The sequence below is a fragment of the Quercus robur genome, chromosome 2, assembly GCF_932294415.1.
Source record: "Quercus robur chromosome 2, dhQueRobu3.1, whole genome shotgun sequence".
NCBI classification, from domain to species: Eukaryota; Viridiplantae; Streptophyta; class Magnoliopsida; order Fagales; family Fagaceae; genus Quercus; species Quercus robur.
The window spans coordinates 42,100,920-42,120,322 of NC_065535.1; the positions used below are offsets into that span (position 1 = coordinate 42,100,920).

General features: G+C 38.7%; 1 protein-coding gene across 1 annotated transcript; it reads left to right on the forward strand.

Moving 5' to 3' along the window:
* The first annotated feature begins 2,314 nt into the window (after nucleotides 1-2,314).
* On the forward strand, nucleotides 2,315-3,382 carry LOC126699165 (uncharacterized). The gene has a single exon (XM_050396838.1). It carries the CDS (start codon nucleotides 2,315-2,317, stop codon nucleotides 3,380-3,382), a length of 1,068 nt encoding a protein of 355 aa, XP_050252795.1.
* The last annotated feature ends 16,021 nt before the right edge of the window (nucleotides 3,383-19,403 follow it).

Sequence of the window (19,403 nt, forward strand, 5' to 3'; positions counted from 1 at the left end):
TGTTCAAGGCGATTGTTGTAGGTGCATATTCGTGTCATACTATGTGCATAGTCACCACGGTGTGATCTTCACGATCCCTGTCACCAAGTGACATTAGTTTCCCCGTGTATGCTTCATGTATCAACTTGTTTAATGCTTTGAGGGGCTCCGGCTCGTCCTAGCATGAGCACGTTGGCAGGCATCGTATACACAAGCATGAAACCCTGTCGATGCGCCATAGTGCACCAAATGAAAAATTCTGCTGGATTTTTGCCATGAAAATGGGGCATCCCCATTACCGTATTCTCACTTCAAAAGCTTGGTGAGAATAACGTTTTGTGTGCTATGATGCATTTGAGGCAAAGCGCTACCAAATTTCCGCCATGAAAATAAGGCGAAATGCTATCGGACTTTCGCCGTGGAAATTTGGCAACGATTCCAAACACACTTGGAAAGCATCGATCGAGACCAAACCCTTTTCAAACCCAAACCTCAAAGCCCATTTCGCTTAAAGCCCCAAAAGCTAATGCCAATAGCTCGTTTTCAACTGCCAATGTTTGAAAATTATGATTTTACCAAAATAATGGACTGTCTACAAACAGGCATTGTGGGGTGCCTAACACCTTCTCCACACGTAACCAAACTTCCGAACTCAAGAATCAAGATTTTTTACCCATCCACATTAGATTAGGAAAAATGACATTTTTCTTAGTCCATTGACTAATCACATCTTAGAAAAACCCAATGATTGGTGGTGACTTCACTTACCTTTGGTAATTTCCTTAAAATCAACTCATATTCTAGTCACATACCTGAGGTACGACACATCTCCATATTCCTTTCACACATAAAAGAGGAAGCACGCGAGCGTTGCCATAATAGATGGTCGAGCAGCCACGAGGCGTTGACAGACTGGCGACTCCACTGGGGACACTTAGAGAGTTTAGCCTTTAGAGCTTTTGATAGGATCCTATTCTTTGAAAATTGGCTTTCAAAAACATTGAAATTGGCATTAGCCTCTAGGGCTTTCCTTTTGAAAAATGCTTTTACTATATCCTAGTAAACTATTTTCAAAACTTAAAAATATTTTCCAAAAATGTTTTTCAAATGGTTTTCCAAAAGCCGGCTTTGAGGTATTTTCGTATGCGTGAAGCTTTCCTGCTTTTCTAAAGTATGCTTTATAGCTTTCCTTCACATGTGCGAACCTAGGGTAGTAGACTTAATTTTTGCTAAACCTTTATCTGTGCATATATCATTGTGTTTGGAAAGTTTTTCCCCTTTCATTTCAAATGCATGACATCACCCTATATTGAGTTGAAAATGGGCTCAGCATTGAAGGCAATGGTTGGATGCGCAATCTAGTTAGTTATTGGGCGTCGATTTGTAGGCACTTTTGGGTCCATGGGTGGACAGAAGTAGCTGAAAAGGCCCCTCTTGATCCACTCTATCCCACTACTTCTATGAAGGGAAGGATTAGATGATCGAGGTCTCCCCTAAGAATAGGACCAACTTACTAGTTAAGCCATGTCTCATATAGTTGGCCTAGACTAAGTCAAAACCCGTGAGGACTAGGAAGAGCCAAATCTGAGTGAACATCCTAGCCTATGGTCAGATATCCTTCATAGGTTTGTTTTCAAAATGAGTCAAGGGGAAAGTTTCTAGTTTCTATTTGCAGGTTTGCCATTTTTGCTTGGGTCGAAGAGTTGTGCTCTACTTTGGGTTCTATCTATCCTATTTGCACAGCATCTGTGACTAACCCCTAGGGAAAAGCAACCTCGTTACTTACACATTAGATCAAACCCGATCCCTAAGGGTTTCCAACCCTACAAGGGCATGCATGCATACACTAATGGCTTTGTCATTTGATTTTTTTTTTTGGTATTGAAAAAGGCCCACTGTTGGAGCCGTTGTCTATAGCCCATGTTTTGGAAGCATTGTAAAAATCCAAAATCTTGTAAAAGCATTGCTTTCCATTAATCAAAAGTGAAAGGTCCATCCCACAAATTCAAGCATGATATAAAAGTTCTGATTACTTGCCAAGCTTGTGCATTAATTCTGCATCACTATAGAAACTCACCATGATAAAAGAAACCCGTTCAAGGGTTCAAGCCAATATTTTCAAAAATTATAGTTGCATTTTAAATAAGCAAAAACCTAAACTTACTGCGTGTTTGTTTTGTGTTTTCACGTTGTCAAATTTTCAAATGTACCCCATTCCTTTCCCGTCCCGTTCTCTTCCTTTCCAAGATTATAAAGAGAAAAGATTGCTCAAAGGAAACAATCCAAGTTACCATCACACCGTGATCCTATCATCACTAGGTCTCGTGCTAAAGAGATGTCTACTAATGGTCCTTCCCCTATTAAGGAAAACACTCATGAGATCGCTCTCTTGAAAGAGCAGATGGCAGAAATGATGCACATGATGCAACAACTGGTTGTAGGAGGGAATCGAGATTCATCTGGTCCTACTCTAAAGGGCTCTGCACCCCAGTCTGAAAATGAGACCCATCTTCCACCAAATCCAATTCAAGGCCAAACCACATCGCCATTCGTTCCACAAGGGGTTAACCAAGAATCAAATCCTTCAAAGGATAAGACCTCAGAGTTTGGTTACGGTCAGGTCAAAAGTCAAGTGGAGACTCTGACTAAGAAAATCCATATCATAAAGGGCTTTAGCGCCCGAGGAAATGTTGATTTGGACAACTTGACCAATTTTCCTCAAGTCATTATGCCTTCTAAGTTCAAAGCACCTGAATTTGTCAAGTATGATGGCACTGGAGATCCTTGCCCCCATCTGCTCATGTTCTATAGGAAGATGGCACCTTATGGAGACAATCATCCATTTCTCTGTCAGATTTTCCCTGATAGCTTGATTGGTCCTGATGCCACATGGTATGTGAGATTGGAAAAGACGTCAAGCTGGAGAGAGATGGCCAATGCATTCTTGGAGTATTATTGGTTCAATACTGAGATAGCTCTCAATCGCATAGTTCTTCAGAGGATAGAAAAGAAAAGTGGGGAATCTTTCCGTGAGTATGCCCAGAGGTGGTGCAAGCTAACTGCCCAAGTGCTTCCTCATATGATGGAAGATGAAATGATCAAGTGGTTCATTGATAACCTTAAGCCTAATTACTATAAGAAGATGATCAGTGCCCAAGTCACTTACTTCGCAAGCTTGATTCCTATTGGGGAGCGTATTGATGAGGGTATTAGGAGCAAGAAAATAGCCAATCCCGAAGCTTTGAATTCTATGATAGAACAACAAGTGAAAAGGGCAACTGACCATAAAGGGAAGGAAGCCGATGTCCACATGATCGACAAAATGCCTGAAGGATTAAGGGGTGTCGTTTCTACTTATATAGCTCCAAATGTACGAACCTATATGAAGACCCGATCCACCTAAAGAAATAGATTCAATCTGACACTGGCCAACCCAATTACTTCGGCAGTCGACGGCGGGTCTTCTCCACCAAAAATTGACTCCAGCAGGTTGGTTTCGGTTTCCTTCTCACCAAAACCCGAAAACCCAAACCGACCAACAAAAACCTAGATTCTGACGAAAAACCCAGATTCCAGTGAAAACCCCAAATTCAAGCAAAAAATTCTCAGATTTCGGTGAAAAAAACCCAAATTCCTGCAAAAAATTTCCAAATCACGACGAAAAATCCTAGATTCCAGTGATATTTCACGTAGATCTGGTGAGATTTTGACCGGATTTGGCGAAATCTCATTGAATTCGGTGAGATTTCCACTGGATTTGGCAAAATCTCATAGATTTCGATGAGATTTTCGCCGAATCTAGGTTTTTCTCACCATTTTCTCGCAATTTCCTCATAGTTTTCTTAGATCTATGAAGCCAATTAACACGTCTGCCACCTGTTGAAGGTTGAATTCGCCCGACCCGTTTACTCTAGTAGTCGATGGTGAGTGAGATTTTCTGTCACACGATTCTGTTAGGTCAGTTTCGGGTTGGCCACAAACCCGACCTGGACCAACCCGTGGACAAACCTGCCCATGACAGAGCTTTATGCCTATCTGTTGGAGAAGAAACTAGTGACTCCAATATTTGTGAAGCCCAGAGACGGTCCACCTCTGCCCATTTTTATACATCTAAGAAATGTGAGCACCATTTTGGGGCCGAAGGGCATACCTTGGAAGAGTGTGTGCATTTGAGATAGCGAATCCAAGATCTCATTGACAACAAGCTAATATAGTTCGACAATACGGCTGGGTTGAATGTCATCACCAATCCCTTGCCTCCTCATCCGAAAGGGAACGTGAGTGCTATCTCTATAGTGGAGGAGAGGATCCCAAATTTCTCATCCCCCTCATTCCCTTGGAAAGCCATGCTATAGGCTCTACCCAAGAAAGTCACATTGTTCTAGAGAACATAGGAGCCCCAGGTTTCAATTTGGAAGTCTTCTTATATTGTCACAGTGGGGACCGATATGCCTTATTTAATTGTAGAGTTCTCAAGGCACAAGTTCAGAGTTCAGTGATAAGTGTAATTTTTACATGATTTTTATCATCCTCTTATTTATTAAAATTGCTAGTTTTCCTTTATTTCTTTTGATTTGATTTGATTTTGATTTTTATTTATCTATTCATTTGTGCTTTGAAGGAATGAGAAGATTTCAGATTAATCTACAAGGGCTTTACATGCAAAGTGGGGCTAGGCCAATTGAATCAAGTCAACTTACATCCAGCCAGGCATGAATTCAAGAGAAGACCAACCCAATTAAATTCAAGTCCAATTGGAGCAAGAAATCAAAGGAAATTTGCACCAAATCCAAGTCCAATTCGGATTAGGATTCTAGCCTGCACATCAGTTAGTATTTTCAGTATAACTTTGGGCTCAGATGTCCAATCAAGATGATTCATGTTGGGCTGGAAAGTTAACTTAAAGGGCTACAACTTTGTAGTTTACCAAAAGTCAGAATTCTGAAGTTAAATGGGCCAAAATAGTCGGTTAAGTGAAGCCTAAAAATTTGGGATTTTCTCCAAACGGGAATAGGATTCCTTGACCTATTTAAAGGCTCTTTAGGGAAAAAAGAGAGAAAAAACCTGAGAGGAAAAGGGTGTGCCGCATTTGAAGAATTTTCTTTGGAGTCTTTCTGAGGACAAAGGGGCGCCGCTTCATGTTGATCAACCAATTCCCATGAAACACATAAGTTTTATTTGTTTTCTTTTCAATTTGATTATGAACTAAATTTTATTTTCTAAAGCATTGATGTAGTCTAGCAATGAACACACAATTTATATTCTGAGTTATTTTATTTTTAATATTTCCATGATTGAGTGTTTAATTCTTATTCTTAATGCTTAATATTTCTTTTTACAAATTATTGATTGATCAATTGAATGACAATGAGACCGAGAGGTGATTTGTTATTTTAGCTCTAGAATTAAACACCATTAGTTGAGCGAAAGTAGAGATGCTTTACCGCAATTAGTGTGATTTTTCAGAAAATTCAAAGTATGTAATGAGTCTCCAATTAATTAAATTCACATAGAGATATGGAATTGTTAGTTGAAGATATTTTTGATATTATTCGAGAGAAGATATTGAATACTTAAGAAATTTTTAATCATCAACGGGAGATTATTAGAATTTAATAATTAGGAAGAATAAATTGTGTGGGATTTGTTAGGTGAAATCAACTGCTCTAGATCCATTCTTATTATATTTTTACACTGTTAGATTTTTACGCTTTGTTAATTCTTTTTATTCATAGATTTATTTTTATTAAATAGTTTAATTTAATTCAGATAGTAGAACATTCCATTTATTTTCGATTTTCCAAATAGTCATTAATTTAGTGAATTTTGGTATTCAATAACATAGTTAATCCCTGTGGGTTTGACATTCATTTTCTAAAAACACTTTACTACTTGTTACAATTCTATGCGCTTGCAGATTATTTTTCGCGAACATTCAGCCGACCATGGCCTTATCTGGATGGAAAAAAAGGTCATGCGGAGGAATGATTGCATGGCCCAACCTATGCCCTCTAAATACTTAAGTAGGAACTAGCCACAACGCTATGTCAATTGGATCAAGGAAAGACTGGGATGAGTACTTACAAAAGCGCCTTTGTAAGGTTCCTTCAGAGATGAGGATGCCAACTCCTCCAACTTTGGTCGTTATCGAAGAGATTATAGAATCACCTATGGATTTAGGAGTGCCAGCTCTGAAGAAGGAACAAAACCAGCCAGCCATTGAAGGTTTTGCTCCTTTGATCTTATCTTTGCCTAGGATCATTAACCCATCTCCAGGAGTCATCCAGAAGGGAACCCTTTGTTGGCCCTACCATTCAAGGTTTTGATCCTTTAGTTCTACCAAAGCCTATTCAAAGAATCTCTAGGGTTCCTAGCCCAAAATCTTTAGAAGCTGCTTTGCCAAGTCCAATCGCCATTGGTCCGAAGATGTTCTCTTTGGATCTAAATTTGCAAACTTAAGAAGGTGTGGTCATTCGTATGCCGAAGCCCTTACCTTACAAAGATAGTCATCATGTCCTATGGAAGTACGAAGTGACTTTAATCTCCACCCGAATTAAAAAGGAAGAGGTTTCCAATATCTCTTTAGGCCTAACCAAACTCACCAAGAGTGGTTGATGTTATACTCCTGAGGAACTAGAAAAAAATGAGGAAAGAGATTGACAAGAGCATAGCCAAGCCAGTCAGGAATAAGGTCACCACTGAAGAAGCTGAGGAATTCTTGAAAACCATCTGAAAGGCCAATTATAGTGTGATTTAGCAGTTAAACAAATCTCCAGCTCAAATTTCTATTTTAGCCCTGTTGCTATCTTCCGAGGTCCATCGTGAGGCTCTATTGAAGGTATTGAAGGAAACACATGTTCCTACCGGTATTACAGACTCCACCTTTGAGGGTATGGTATCATTGGTGTTGGCCACCAACAAATTCTCATTTTCAGATGATGAGTTGCCTCCAGAAGGAAGAGATCATACATTGGCCATGCATATGGTGGTCAAGTGTGAGGAGATGATTGTTGCTAGGGTATTAATCAACAATGGATTAGCCCTGAATGTCTACCCGATGGCCACTCTTGAGCACCTAAAGGTGGATATGTCTCTTATTAAGTCTAGCACTATGATCATCAGGGCCTTTGACGGCATGAGTCACAAATTGCAATTCGAAATCGAGCTAATGATTGAGATCGGCCCAAGATCCTTCATGGTCAACTTCCAAGTGATTAAAGTGGACTCTACCTATAACATGCTTTTAGGGAGACCCTAGTTACATACAACAGTTGCAGTCGCGTCTACCCTCCATTGAAGACTCAAGTTCATCTCCAAGAATTAGTTGATCACTATTATGGTTGAAGAGCCCATGACTATCTTCTAGGAGACATCTATCCCCTACATCAATGCCAATTCTTTTCCAGAATCGTCTTTCCATAGCTTCGAGCTAGTTTCCATGATTCATAATGCTTTATAGCCTGAGTCCAATTGGCCCGCAGCAGTTTTGATGGTCGCAAAGGAGATGCTCAAGTTTGGGTACAAATTGGGTCAAGGCCTCGAAGCTGTGGGACGTGGGAGCCTTGCTCTCATTGAACTCTCAGATAATAAAGGAAGATTTGGTCTGGGGTACAAACCCACTCATGAAGAACTCTTTCAAGCATCCAAAGGAAAGAAGAGGAAGTGTAACACTTCAAGGATGTCTATTCCCTATGTCAGGACCACTTTTTCGGCTCCGGACAAAGTCATTATGCCAGAACCTTTCAAGGAATTGGAAGACAAGGTGCTTGATTTGGCCTGCGTTACTTTGCTTTGTCCCGAAGAGTTCTCTATGAATGCTATCACATCTTCTGAAGATGATCCAAACTTGTACTATCTGACTAGGGATGCCAGGCAAGGTGGTAGGCCTTTGGACCATCGAGCCATGCTTTGTGTTTACACCGGCTAAGTAATAAGTATTCCATCATCGAGTGATTGGGCCTCCCAATCACCCAAGAGATTTGGAATAGCATATTTAGTTTGTTTTGCATGCTTATGTCATTTCCTGCTTTATTTGTATTTCCTGTTCATTTCCCTAGTTTGTTTTCACATAAACAACAAAAAAGAGCATTTCCCTTTTATCATTATCAGGCATGAACTTTGTTTTCCCCTACCCGTAATCCATTAATGAAATATTCAACCTAGTATTCAGGAAAATTTTTGCATCTCTCATTATTTTCTTTCTTATGAATATGTGTTTGCTAATTATCTTATGTTTCTCTGTATATGTCTATAGGATCTGTTTTGATTGCTAAGTGGGTACATCGTCTCTTTCCTATAAGAAGGGTGTGGATGATGTGAATGAGACAATAGAGTTGGATCATGGTGTTGAAGGAATGGAAAAGATCCCAAACTTACCTTGAGACATCCGAGAAGCTCTGAACAGAGAGAGTGAAAGGTCCAAGCCCAATATAGAAGAAACAGAGGTGATAAACCTAGCTGACAAAGGTGAAAAGAAAAAACCAGTCAAGATCGGGGTAAACTTTCCCAAAGACATGAAAGATGAGCTGATTGCTCTATTGAAGGAATTCAAGGAAATCTTTGCTTGGTCTTATTAAGATATGCTAGGACTGGGTACTAAGATCGTTGTCCATAGGATTCTAGTTAAATCCGAATGCCCCCTAGTGCAACAAGCTCTCCCAAGGATGAAGTCAGAGATTATCTTGAAAATCAAAGAAGAAGTAGAAAAGCAATCGAAAGCCGGTTTTCTTACCGCTATAACCTACTCTAATTGGGTTGCAAACATTGTTCCTGTGCCAAAGAAAGACGGGAAGGTACGCATGTGCATCGATTATATAGATTTAATTCGGGCCAGCCCGAAGGATAATTTTCTATTGCCACATATCGATACCCTAATTGATAACACCGCGACCAACATGTTATTCTCCTTTATGGACGAGTTCTTGGTTTATAATCAGATCAAGATAGCTGAAGAGGACAAAGCCAAGATAGCGTTCACCACCCATTGGGGAACCTACGCCTACAATGTCATGCCGTTCGACTTGAAGAATGCTGAGGCAACTTAATAGTAAGCCATGGTAACCCTGTTCCATAATATGATGGATAAGGAGATTGAAGTCTACGTAGATGATATGATTGCCAAGTCACGCATTCCTAGAGATCATTCAATAGATTTGAGAAAGCTATTCAAGCGCCTCGTCAAGTATAGGTTGAGGCTTAACCTTAACAAGTGCGTCTTCAAAGCCAAATCAGGGAAATTGCTTGGCTTCATAGTCAACCAAAAAGGAATAGAAGTGGACCCAACAAAAGTCTAGGCCATCAGGGACATGCCCGCACCTAAATCCGAGAAACAAGTTCAAAGCTTCTTAGGAAGGATTAATTACATAGCTTGCTTCATAGCGTAGTTAATCGCCACGTGCAATCCCTTGTTCAAGCTTTTGAACAAGGATACAAAGATAGAATGGATAGATGAGTGTCAAGAGGCCTTTGACAGAATTAAGCAGTACTTGTTGAACCCTCTTATTTTGGTTCCCCCGACTCTGAGACATCCATTGATTCTTTACCTAGTGGTGCAAGAGACATCCATGGGTTGCATGTTAGGCCAGCTAAATGAACTCGATTCAAAAGAGAAGGCGATTTACTACTTGAGGAAGAAGTTCACCAGCTACGAGATCAATTACATCGCCATCGAAAAGACATGTTGCACCTTAGCATGGACCTCACGTAAGTTGTAGCAATACATGCTCTACTTCACCACGCGGTTGATTTCCTTCTTGGACCCCATCAAGTACATCTTTGAAATGCCTACCCTCACAGGGAAGATCTCTCATTGGCAGATCTTACTATTTAAGTTTGATATTGTGTTTGTGGTGCGAAAGGCCATCAAGGGCCAAGCCATAGCCAATTACCTAGCAGACCAGCCGTTGAACGATCCAGATTTCTCAAAATTACTCTTCCCAAATGAGGACGTCTTGGCAATAAAGCCAAAACCATGGCGTTGGAAGCTTTATTTCGATGGAGCCACCAATAGCGCTGGAACTGGAGTGGGAGCAGTTCTAGTATCCTCGAAGGGCTAGCAAATCCTTGTTTCAGTCAAGCTGAATTTTGATTGCACGAACAATGTCACAGAGTACGTGGCGTGCATAGTGGGCCTACAAGTTGCCTTGGAGTTCAACGCATATGATCTAAGTGTCTTTGGAGATTCCTTGTTAATCATCTCCCAAATAGAGGGAAAGTGGCAAGCCTAAGATTGTTAGGATTAATGCCCTTAAATCCTATTGTATGATGCTATGTATGACTTAATGTTGTAATTAATAAAGTTGTTTTATTATTATCTAAAATAATGGTAACATGAATATTTGGACATTATCATACAGTCCATGATATGCATAATATGTGATTTAGTCATAGAAGATATAAATCACAAGTTCTTTGTAAACTCAAAATTTTAGTTCATAGTCGGTAATGAAATTGGGCATTTCATTTGTGAAAACTATAACATATCAACTAAGATGATTTGTCTTGATTATGAAAGTGGAGACTTCTATTTGATATGTTGATTTTTTTTAAGAGTTAAGACGTATTGAACTGGATCGCTGTGAGATTTATTATTCTCCTAATGACTGTCAAATGAAAAATAAATCTCACGACTTCTATTTACATCAACTCTTAATCCTGAGAGAATAATGAACCTGATCATGAAGTGTAGGTTACTTTGATATATAAGGAGTGAGATCTAAAGTCATAATCAAAACCTCAGTATGTTGGGTAGCCACATTTAGTTTTAATGGAACATATATTCTCAAGATGGAATTTATAATCTCTTAATGGAGATATAAAATATTCATTTGAGATAAGTTTAATGGGTTTGGTTATTCACAGTGTTAGGCCTAACCACTTTAGTAAGGAGTTACTAAAGTATATATATTTATGAAATTAGATTTCATAAATTTATGATGAATAACTTAAAGGATTAAACCGGGTACTCAAGGATTAAGATGTAGTAATCTTCAAAGTGGCAGTCTACATTCATGACTTTGTATTACTACAAATATTTTATGAAGGGGTTGTATGTATAATAAAGTCTTGGGATATAATTTATTAATAAGGTCTAGAGTGCAATTATATTTATATAGTTGTATTAAATATAATTAATGGTAATTTTGGGCTTGTCAAGAATTGACTAAAAAGCCCAAAACCCATTGGAGCTAGTGTCTAATTTGTTCCCTTTTGGTCCCACTCCAAGCCACATGCTAAAGCCCAATTGGAATGGCCCAAAAGGATAGCCCAATTAGATAATCAGTTATAAGGAAAGAAACGTACAAAATTTTGTAAGAAAATGAAATGGTTTGTATGTGAGTGTATGACACTCTCTTATTCTCTCTTGAACACACACATATAAATTGATTGAGAGACCACACTTCTTAGGCACAAGTGGAATTGGAGTGAAGATTAAAAGTGTTCCCAAGTACTTCTAATCTTTGATTTTGAATTTCACCGCACCAAGATACACTTTTCTTGTTCATATATTTTGAAATTTATATAGTACATGACATCAATTGTGAATGAAGTAGATCGGTCTTCCTTTTTTTTTTTTCATTGCGTATGTTTTGTATGCGATACAAACATGTATTTTTCCAACAATTGGTATCAAAGCGGTCTTCAATATCGAATCTGTATAACATGTTGTGTGAGTTTTGGAATTAGAGATAGTAATTTCATGTTGTTAGAAGATTATACATTCAATTTTCTGCATGGTTGTTGAAATTACTCTTTAATAAAAACTGATATTGATGTTATGCCGTTGTTTAAGTTTGATATTAAGTATGTTAAATTGAACTTTAAGGCTATAGCATCAAAGATATTCAGTTTTGATCTTAAACTCAATCTATTATGTTCATATGATGGTAATTTGTTCATGAAAAACTGGTGAAAATTCTGGAAAATTTAGTTTCATGAGTTTTGACCGATCGAGAATTCCATTCGATTGATCGAATGTTCCTTTTTGATCGATCAAATAGGAATTGAGAATCGATCGAGTCAAGCAGATTATTTATGTTGAATTTATTAAAATTTCAACTAATCGAGAATTCCTTTCGATCGATTGAATTCGCCTTTTCAATCGATTGAATAGGAATCGAGAATCGATCAAGTCATCCAAATTGTTTATTAAAATTTTCTTCATGGTTTTGATCGATTGAGAGATACATTTGATCGATCGAAAGTTGAATATTTTGAATTTTTACTGAGTGTTTTCACATTTAAAAGTGCAAGGCTATGTGTAATGAGATTACACATGTTTACTAATTAAAAACCTTTCTTTTTAAATATTTAGTGGGAGAGAGATACAAGGGTTGGATCTCACGGCCTCCATTATCGGTTCATAGTAATGTGGGTAAGCACGTTGTCTTGGCGTATATGCCTTGCGATCCCAAAGGAGGGTGTTTACTTCATAGTACTACAAGATTGAACTACCCATTTAAAGTAGTGTGAACAAGCACCTCGTCTTGGCGTATATGCCTCACGATTCCAAAGGAGGGTGTTTTGTTTCATGGTACTACAAGTTTAAACACTATTAGGGAGATCAAATGTGGCTACACATGATTCTAGATAATTGTATACACTAGAATAAGTGTAATGTTAACCTCCCAAAGGAGCTATGCCATTATTACTTAGAGGCTAAAGTTAATACGGCATATTATTAGTGTTTGATAAGAGTTATCATGATAGCACTAATAATGAGAATAGTTCTCAATCAATCATGATGTTTATAATATACTTGCTACCAAGAAATTATAGACATGGATTGGGTTGTCGTTGCATATATTATATTATGGTTTTATTAAGGTTCCATATTATATGGTTATATGCTAAATTGATAATGTCTAGCTTACTTATTATATTCATGTTTATTGTTTTCAGATTTAATCATGGCATCTTTTAGCCCACTAGTTGTTATTCTTAATAAAAACAAATTGATTGGATCCAACTATGTTGACTGGAAAAGAAATTTGGACATTGTTCTTACTGCTGAAGAGCACAAGTATGTGCTTACTCAACCATGTCCTAACTTTCCATCATTAAATGCTCCTTCTGAGGAAAAATAGCGATATGATCATTGGCAGAAATCTAATGAGATGGCCAAGTACTATATCTTAGCATTTATCTCAAATGTTCTAAAGCATCAAATGCAGGATGTAGGACTAGCTTCAGACATAATGTTAAGTCTAAAGGAGATGTTTGGTGAGCAAGGTCGTTCTGCTAGGCAAGAAATTATAAGGCAAATTTATAATTCCAAAATGACTATAGGTACTTCAGTGAGGGAGCATTGTCTTAGGATGATCTATAATCTGAACACACTGGAAGTTTTAGGTGCCAATATTGATGGAGAATCCCAAGTGGATATGATACTCCAATCACTACCAGAATCATTCAAGGAATTCAGACTTAATTATAACATGAACAAAAAGATTTATTCATTGTCTGAATTAATGAATGAATTGGTAGCGACGGAAGGCATTCTTGGTACATCCAATGTTGACGCTAATATGGCTGAAGCTTCTACTTCTTAACCTAAGTCGAAAGGCGAGGGTAAAAAGAAGAAGAATAAGGACTTCACCAAGCAAGATGGTAAACAAATTGGCTTAGGAGTTGCTAACAAGGGAAAGAAGAAGGAATACACCAAAGGAAAGTGTTTCCATTGTGGTGAGAAAGGTTATTGGAAGAGGAATTGTCCAAAATTCAGAGCTACCAATGATAAGAGTGTGAAAAGTTCATTCATTCTTGAAATATGTTTAGTACAAAATCCCACGGATTCCTAGTGTGTGGATTTAGGTTGTACTAACCATATATGCAATTCTTTGCAGTGGTTCCAAGAGGCTAAAAAGCTGAATGAAGGGGAATTGTTTCTTATTTTGCCTGATGGGAGCAAAATTCCAGTTGTAGCTGTTGGAGTATTTAATTTATGCTTTAATTCTAGAGTTTTAATATTGGAAGACTGTTTATATGTACCTAATGTTCTTAAGAATTTAATTTCTACAACTTGTTTAGGTAAGCATGGATATTGTGTTATCCTGAAAGACAATGTTGTAATAAAGAAGGATAAAGTGTTTATCTGTTCTGGCAATATTATTGATGGTCTTTATATTTTAACTCCTGATAAGCATGAAATATACAATTTTGAATTAGATAATAACTCTCATGTAAATTAGTAAAGAGAAAGTTTCCTTCATCTAATGATGCATATCTTTGGCATTTGCATTTGGGTCATATTAATTCAAACAGAATTCAAAGACTGATCAAAGATGGTCTCTTAGAGCCATTGGACTTTGATGCATTTGCAGTTTGTGAATCTTGTTTAGAGGGCAAAATGACCAAACAACCTTTTAATGTAAAAGGTAGAAGAGCCCAAGAATTTCTCGAATTAGTTCATACGGATGTATGTGGTCCTATGTCAACCCAAGCAAAAGGAGGTTATGAGTACTTCATCACTTTTACCGATGATTACTCAAGATATAGTTATGTGTACCTAATAAGATAGAAGTTTGAAGCCTTTGAAAAGTTCAAAGAGTTTAGGGCTGAAGTTGAGAATCAATTGGGTAAACACATAAAAGCCATTCAATCTGATCGAGGTGGCGATTACCTTCTTGGGGATTTCAAGGATTACTTAACTCAAAATGGGATAGTATCCCAATTGACTACACCTAGGACTCTTTTAGAAATGGTTAGGGCCATGATGAGTTATTCAACTTTACCAATTTCTTTTTGGGGATATACAATAAAACTACAATGCATATTTTAAACTTAGTTCCATCAAAATTAGTTCCCAACACACCTAAGGAATTGTGGAGTGGGCATAAGCCTAGTATGAAATATCTCCACATTTAGGGGTGTCCAGCACATGTGTTGAAAGGGAATTCTGATAAGTTGGAAGGTAAAACAGAAGTATGCATGTTTTTAGGGTATTCAAAGGAAACTAGGGGTTATTTATTCTATAATCATAAAGATAACAAAGTGTCTGTTAGCACCAATGCCAAATTTTTGGAAGATGATTATGTGAATAATTTTAATCCTAGAAGTAAAGTTGTATTGGCTGAATTAGATGAACCTGTAATTGAACAACCAATGGATGAAACTAGGGATGATGTGGATGTATTAGATACACCACAAGATTCTACTCATGAGATGACTAGTACACAGGTGCCTCGTTGTAGTGGGAGGATTATAAGGCTACCTATAAGATTTATAAATCTAGGAGAAACTTATGAAGTTATCTTAGAAGAGGCTGAATCTGATCCTTACACTTATGAAGAGGCAATGAATGATATAAATGCATATCATTGGGTTAAAGCTAAGAAATTTGAATTGGATTCAATGTATTCCAATCAAGTTTGGGATCTTGTAAAGGCGTCTAACGGTATTAAACCTGTTGGTTGCAAATGGGTTTATAAGAGGAAGAGAGGGATAGATGGAAAGGTTGAAACCTTTAAAGCAAGGCTAGTGGCGAAAGGGTATACACAAAAAGAAGGTATTGATTATGAAGAAACCTTTTCACCAATAGCAATGCTTAAATCTATTAGAATTATCTTATCCATTACTGCTCATTATGATTATGTGATTTGGAAAATGGATGTCAAGACTGCATTTCTAAATGGCAATCTTGAAGAAGAAATCTATACGATGCAATCGGAAGGTTTCATAGCAAAGAACCAAGAGCATATGGTTTCCAAGTTGAAAAGGTCCATTTATGGACTTAAGCAAGCATCTAGGTCATGGAACATCAGATTTGATCAAGCGATCAAGTCATTTGGTTTTGAACAAAATCTTGATGAACCATGTGTGTGCAAAAGACATCAAGATAAAGTAGTAATGTTCCTAGTGCTTTATGTTGATGATATTCTACTCATTAGAAATGATGTAGGGGTAATGTCATCAGCAAAGGTTTGATTGTCAAGCCAATTTGATATGAAGGACTTAGGCAATGTCTGTTTTACTTTCCTACTATGTGTGATAACATTTTGCATGATGTATGTATATATATATATATATAGAGAGAGAGAGATATATGCATGTGTATGTGTTGGTGATGATCACGAGTGCTCTTGACCTCGTCGTGTGGGTATGCGCTCAAGGCAATCGCTGTAGGTGCATATTCATGCTATATTGTGTGCATGATCATCGTAGTGTGATTGTCTTGATCCATGTCACCTAAGTGACATTGGTTCTGTAATGACCCCACCCTACCTTTATAGATATTGTCCACTTTGGGGCTTTATACCCCTTATGGTTTTGTTCTCCCCTAAAGCACACAGCAGTAGGGGAGAAGGCCTCTACACATTGAAAGGAGGTCATTCCTTATAAACACATTCCCATGTGCTTCCCTAGGCGATGTGGGATTCCATGGAATGCAAGACGTCACTACAGGTTTCCCCGTGTATGCGACATGCATCAACATGCTTGATGCTTTGAAGGGCTTCGACTCGTCACAGTATGAGCATGTTTATAGGCACCGTATACACAAACGTGAAACCTTACCGATGCACTATAGCGCACTAAATACGAAACTCTGTGGGATTTTCGCTGTGAAAATGGGGCATCCCCATTGCTGTATTCTCACATTGAAAGCTTGGTGAGAATAGCGTTTGATGCACTATGACGCATTTGAGGCGAAGCGTAGCCGGATTTTCGCCACAAAAATAAGGTGAAATGCTGCTGGATTTTCACCATGGAAATTTGGCATTGATTCCAAATGCACTAGGAAAACATCGATCAAGACCACACCTATTCCGAAGCCAAACCTCAAAGCCCAATACGTTTAAAGCCTTGAAAGCTAATGCCAATAGCTTGTTTTCAACTACCAATGTCCTTAAATTATGATTTTATCAAAACAAAGGATTGTCTACAAACAGGCATTGTGGGTTGCCTAACACCTTCCCCACATGTAGCCAAACTTCCAAACTCAAGAATCAATAATTTTTTATCCATCCACATTAGATTAGGAAAAATACCCTTTTTCTTAACCTAGGATCGATAATAAAATCAAATAGAGTTAGGTGACTAATCACACCTTAGAAAAATCCAATGATTAGTGACGACTTTACTTACCCTTGGTAATTTCCTTAAAATCAACTCAGATTCTAGTCACATACCCGAGGTATGACACACCTCCTTATCATCCTTCTTGCACTGAGATAGAGAGGCGCACGAGCGTCGTCACGATGGGTGGTCAAGTAGTCGTGAGACATCGACAGTATAAAGATAGCAATGATTAGTTCCTATACAGAACCTTTGTCCAAGCACCGGTCGGTTCAGTCGATAGCCAGGTTAGTTAGTGCATTCCGCTGTATGGCAAGTCCGAGAAAACCCTGCTTGGGGAAGTCCATGTTCATAATCAGGGTTGTCAAGATACCCATATCATCCAGTGTGATTTTAATCCCACTTCAAGTTGGTTGAACAATTTAAGAACCATGCAAAATCCACACTAGGTAGTTTATTTTGCGTGGTTCAGTCCATTTCTGCAAATCAATATGCTCAAGTTCAAAACTTTGGATACAATAACAGGTTTGTCTAGCCAGGAACCTTTCCTCTCATGTTAAGAACCACATAAAACCTATATTGAGGTAGTTTTATTTTATGTAATCTCTTCCCTTTCCATATCCCTCAGTGGGTCAATCAACGTCAGATTTTATTGATAAACCCTTGAAAATATGGTGCGATGTGAATGAAATGATGCATGAATAACAACGGTGGTGCAACCGACTCATAAGTGCTAAAGTGCTACTGGCAAACATACATCTAAGCCTATCAAGTGGAAATATCCATACATACATTTGAGCCTACTAAGAGGCAATATCAAGAAACATACATCTAAGCCTACCAAGATGCGATATCATCATACATCTGAGCCTAGTAAGAGGCAATATCAAGAAACATACATTTGAGCCTACCGAGAGGCAATATCAAGAAACATACATCCGAGCCTACCAAGAGGCAATAATATCAAGATCATACATCTGAGCCTACCAAGAGGCAATATCTACACATACATCTAGGCCTACCAAGAGGCAATGTCCATACATACATCTAAGCCTACCAAGACGCAATATCTACACGTACATCTGAGCAAACCAAGAGGCAATATCTACGCATACATCTAAGCCTACCAAAATGTGATATCAACATACATGTCCAGAAGCCTACCAAGAGGCAATATCGAAGTACAGTCCAGGCCCACCATGGGGTAATTATACATACATGTCTAGAAGCCTACTAAGAGGCGAAATCAAAATACACAGTCTGGGCCCACTATGGGCAATATAATACATGGGCAATATAATACATACATGTTTGGCCCACCATGGGGCAATGTCTAAAATAGTACAAGGAAAAGAATACATACCCATGCAAGGGCTACATCATCATGAATATACAACAATAGTGGCTGAATTTAAGGAGAATCATCATCTCTGACAGAATCATTAGCAAAGCACCTAGCGTTGTCGTCATTGGCACCATCACTAATAGCTGGACTAGTAGAAAGACCGGCTCACCTAGCCAAGGACCTAGGACCCATCCTGGAATCTTAAATAAAGCCTGCCTAGGTGTAGGGCCCTGTGCCCAGTCCGAAACGGGAGCAAATCCATATCCACTGGCAAGACCTAGAGGAACTGGCATGTACTCAATCTTGTGTCTCTTAATGGAAGGATCCCTACCTAGAATGAAGGGTGCCGAAGGTACAGGCATTCCATGTCTCCTCATCTTGCCGATTAGGACACCAATATACCCTTGGAGCAAGCCTGCCTCAGCAATATATTGGCTCCTCTCTCTCTTCATGGCAACGCCCTGACTCTCACGCTCTATCTGCCATAGTTCCCTCTCCCGAGCCAGTGCTCTAGCAATCTCCTCCTGCACGTACCCCTCTCTGGCGACAACAACACTCTCAAGATCTCACACCTGAGCCTGCAAGGCCTCTATATGCAATCCTAAAAGGGCCCCTGAAGCCCTCCAGGCATGTGTAATGCCCCCGAGCACTTTGCCCCTGCTTATAAGGTAGTCATCAATGATGGGTCCAACTGATGACACCAAAAACCAGGTAGCATAATTAGTATCCTCTGTCACGAAGCCCTTAAAGGAACCTGTCGCATAAGCATGGTTGTCCATAATCACCTCAGGACAAGATATCTGAAGAGGTGGATCTTTGGGCACTATAAAGGTTGGTATGACCTGGTGGAAAGTCTATTCAGCCAAGATGAACTCCCAACTTATCAAAGCCCAAAACTAGCACCGAGTGCGTGACTGACTTATGGCAGGAGTGACATCGAGCCTGGCCAACAACCCTCCATCATATGGAGTATTGCGTATCTCACCCTAGGTGACGCATTTGAGATTGATAGTAGTCCTCTATGTCAGAATGACTCTGGAAATATCACAAAAGGACCAAACATATG

Excerpts from the sequence above, each read along its gene's own strand:
- LOC126699165 (XM_050396838.1), top strand. The coding sequence starts at position 2,315 with ATGTCTACTAATGGTCCTTCCCCTATTAAGGAAAACACTCATGAGATC.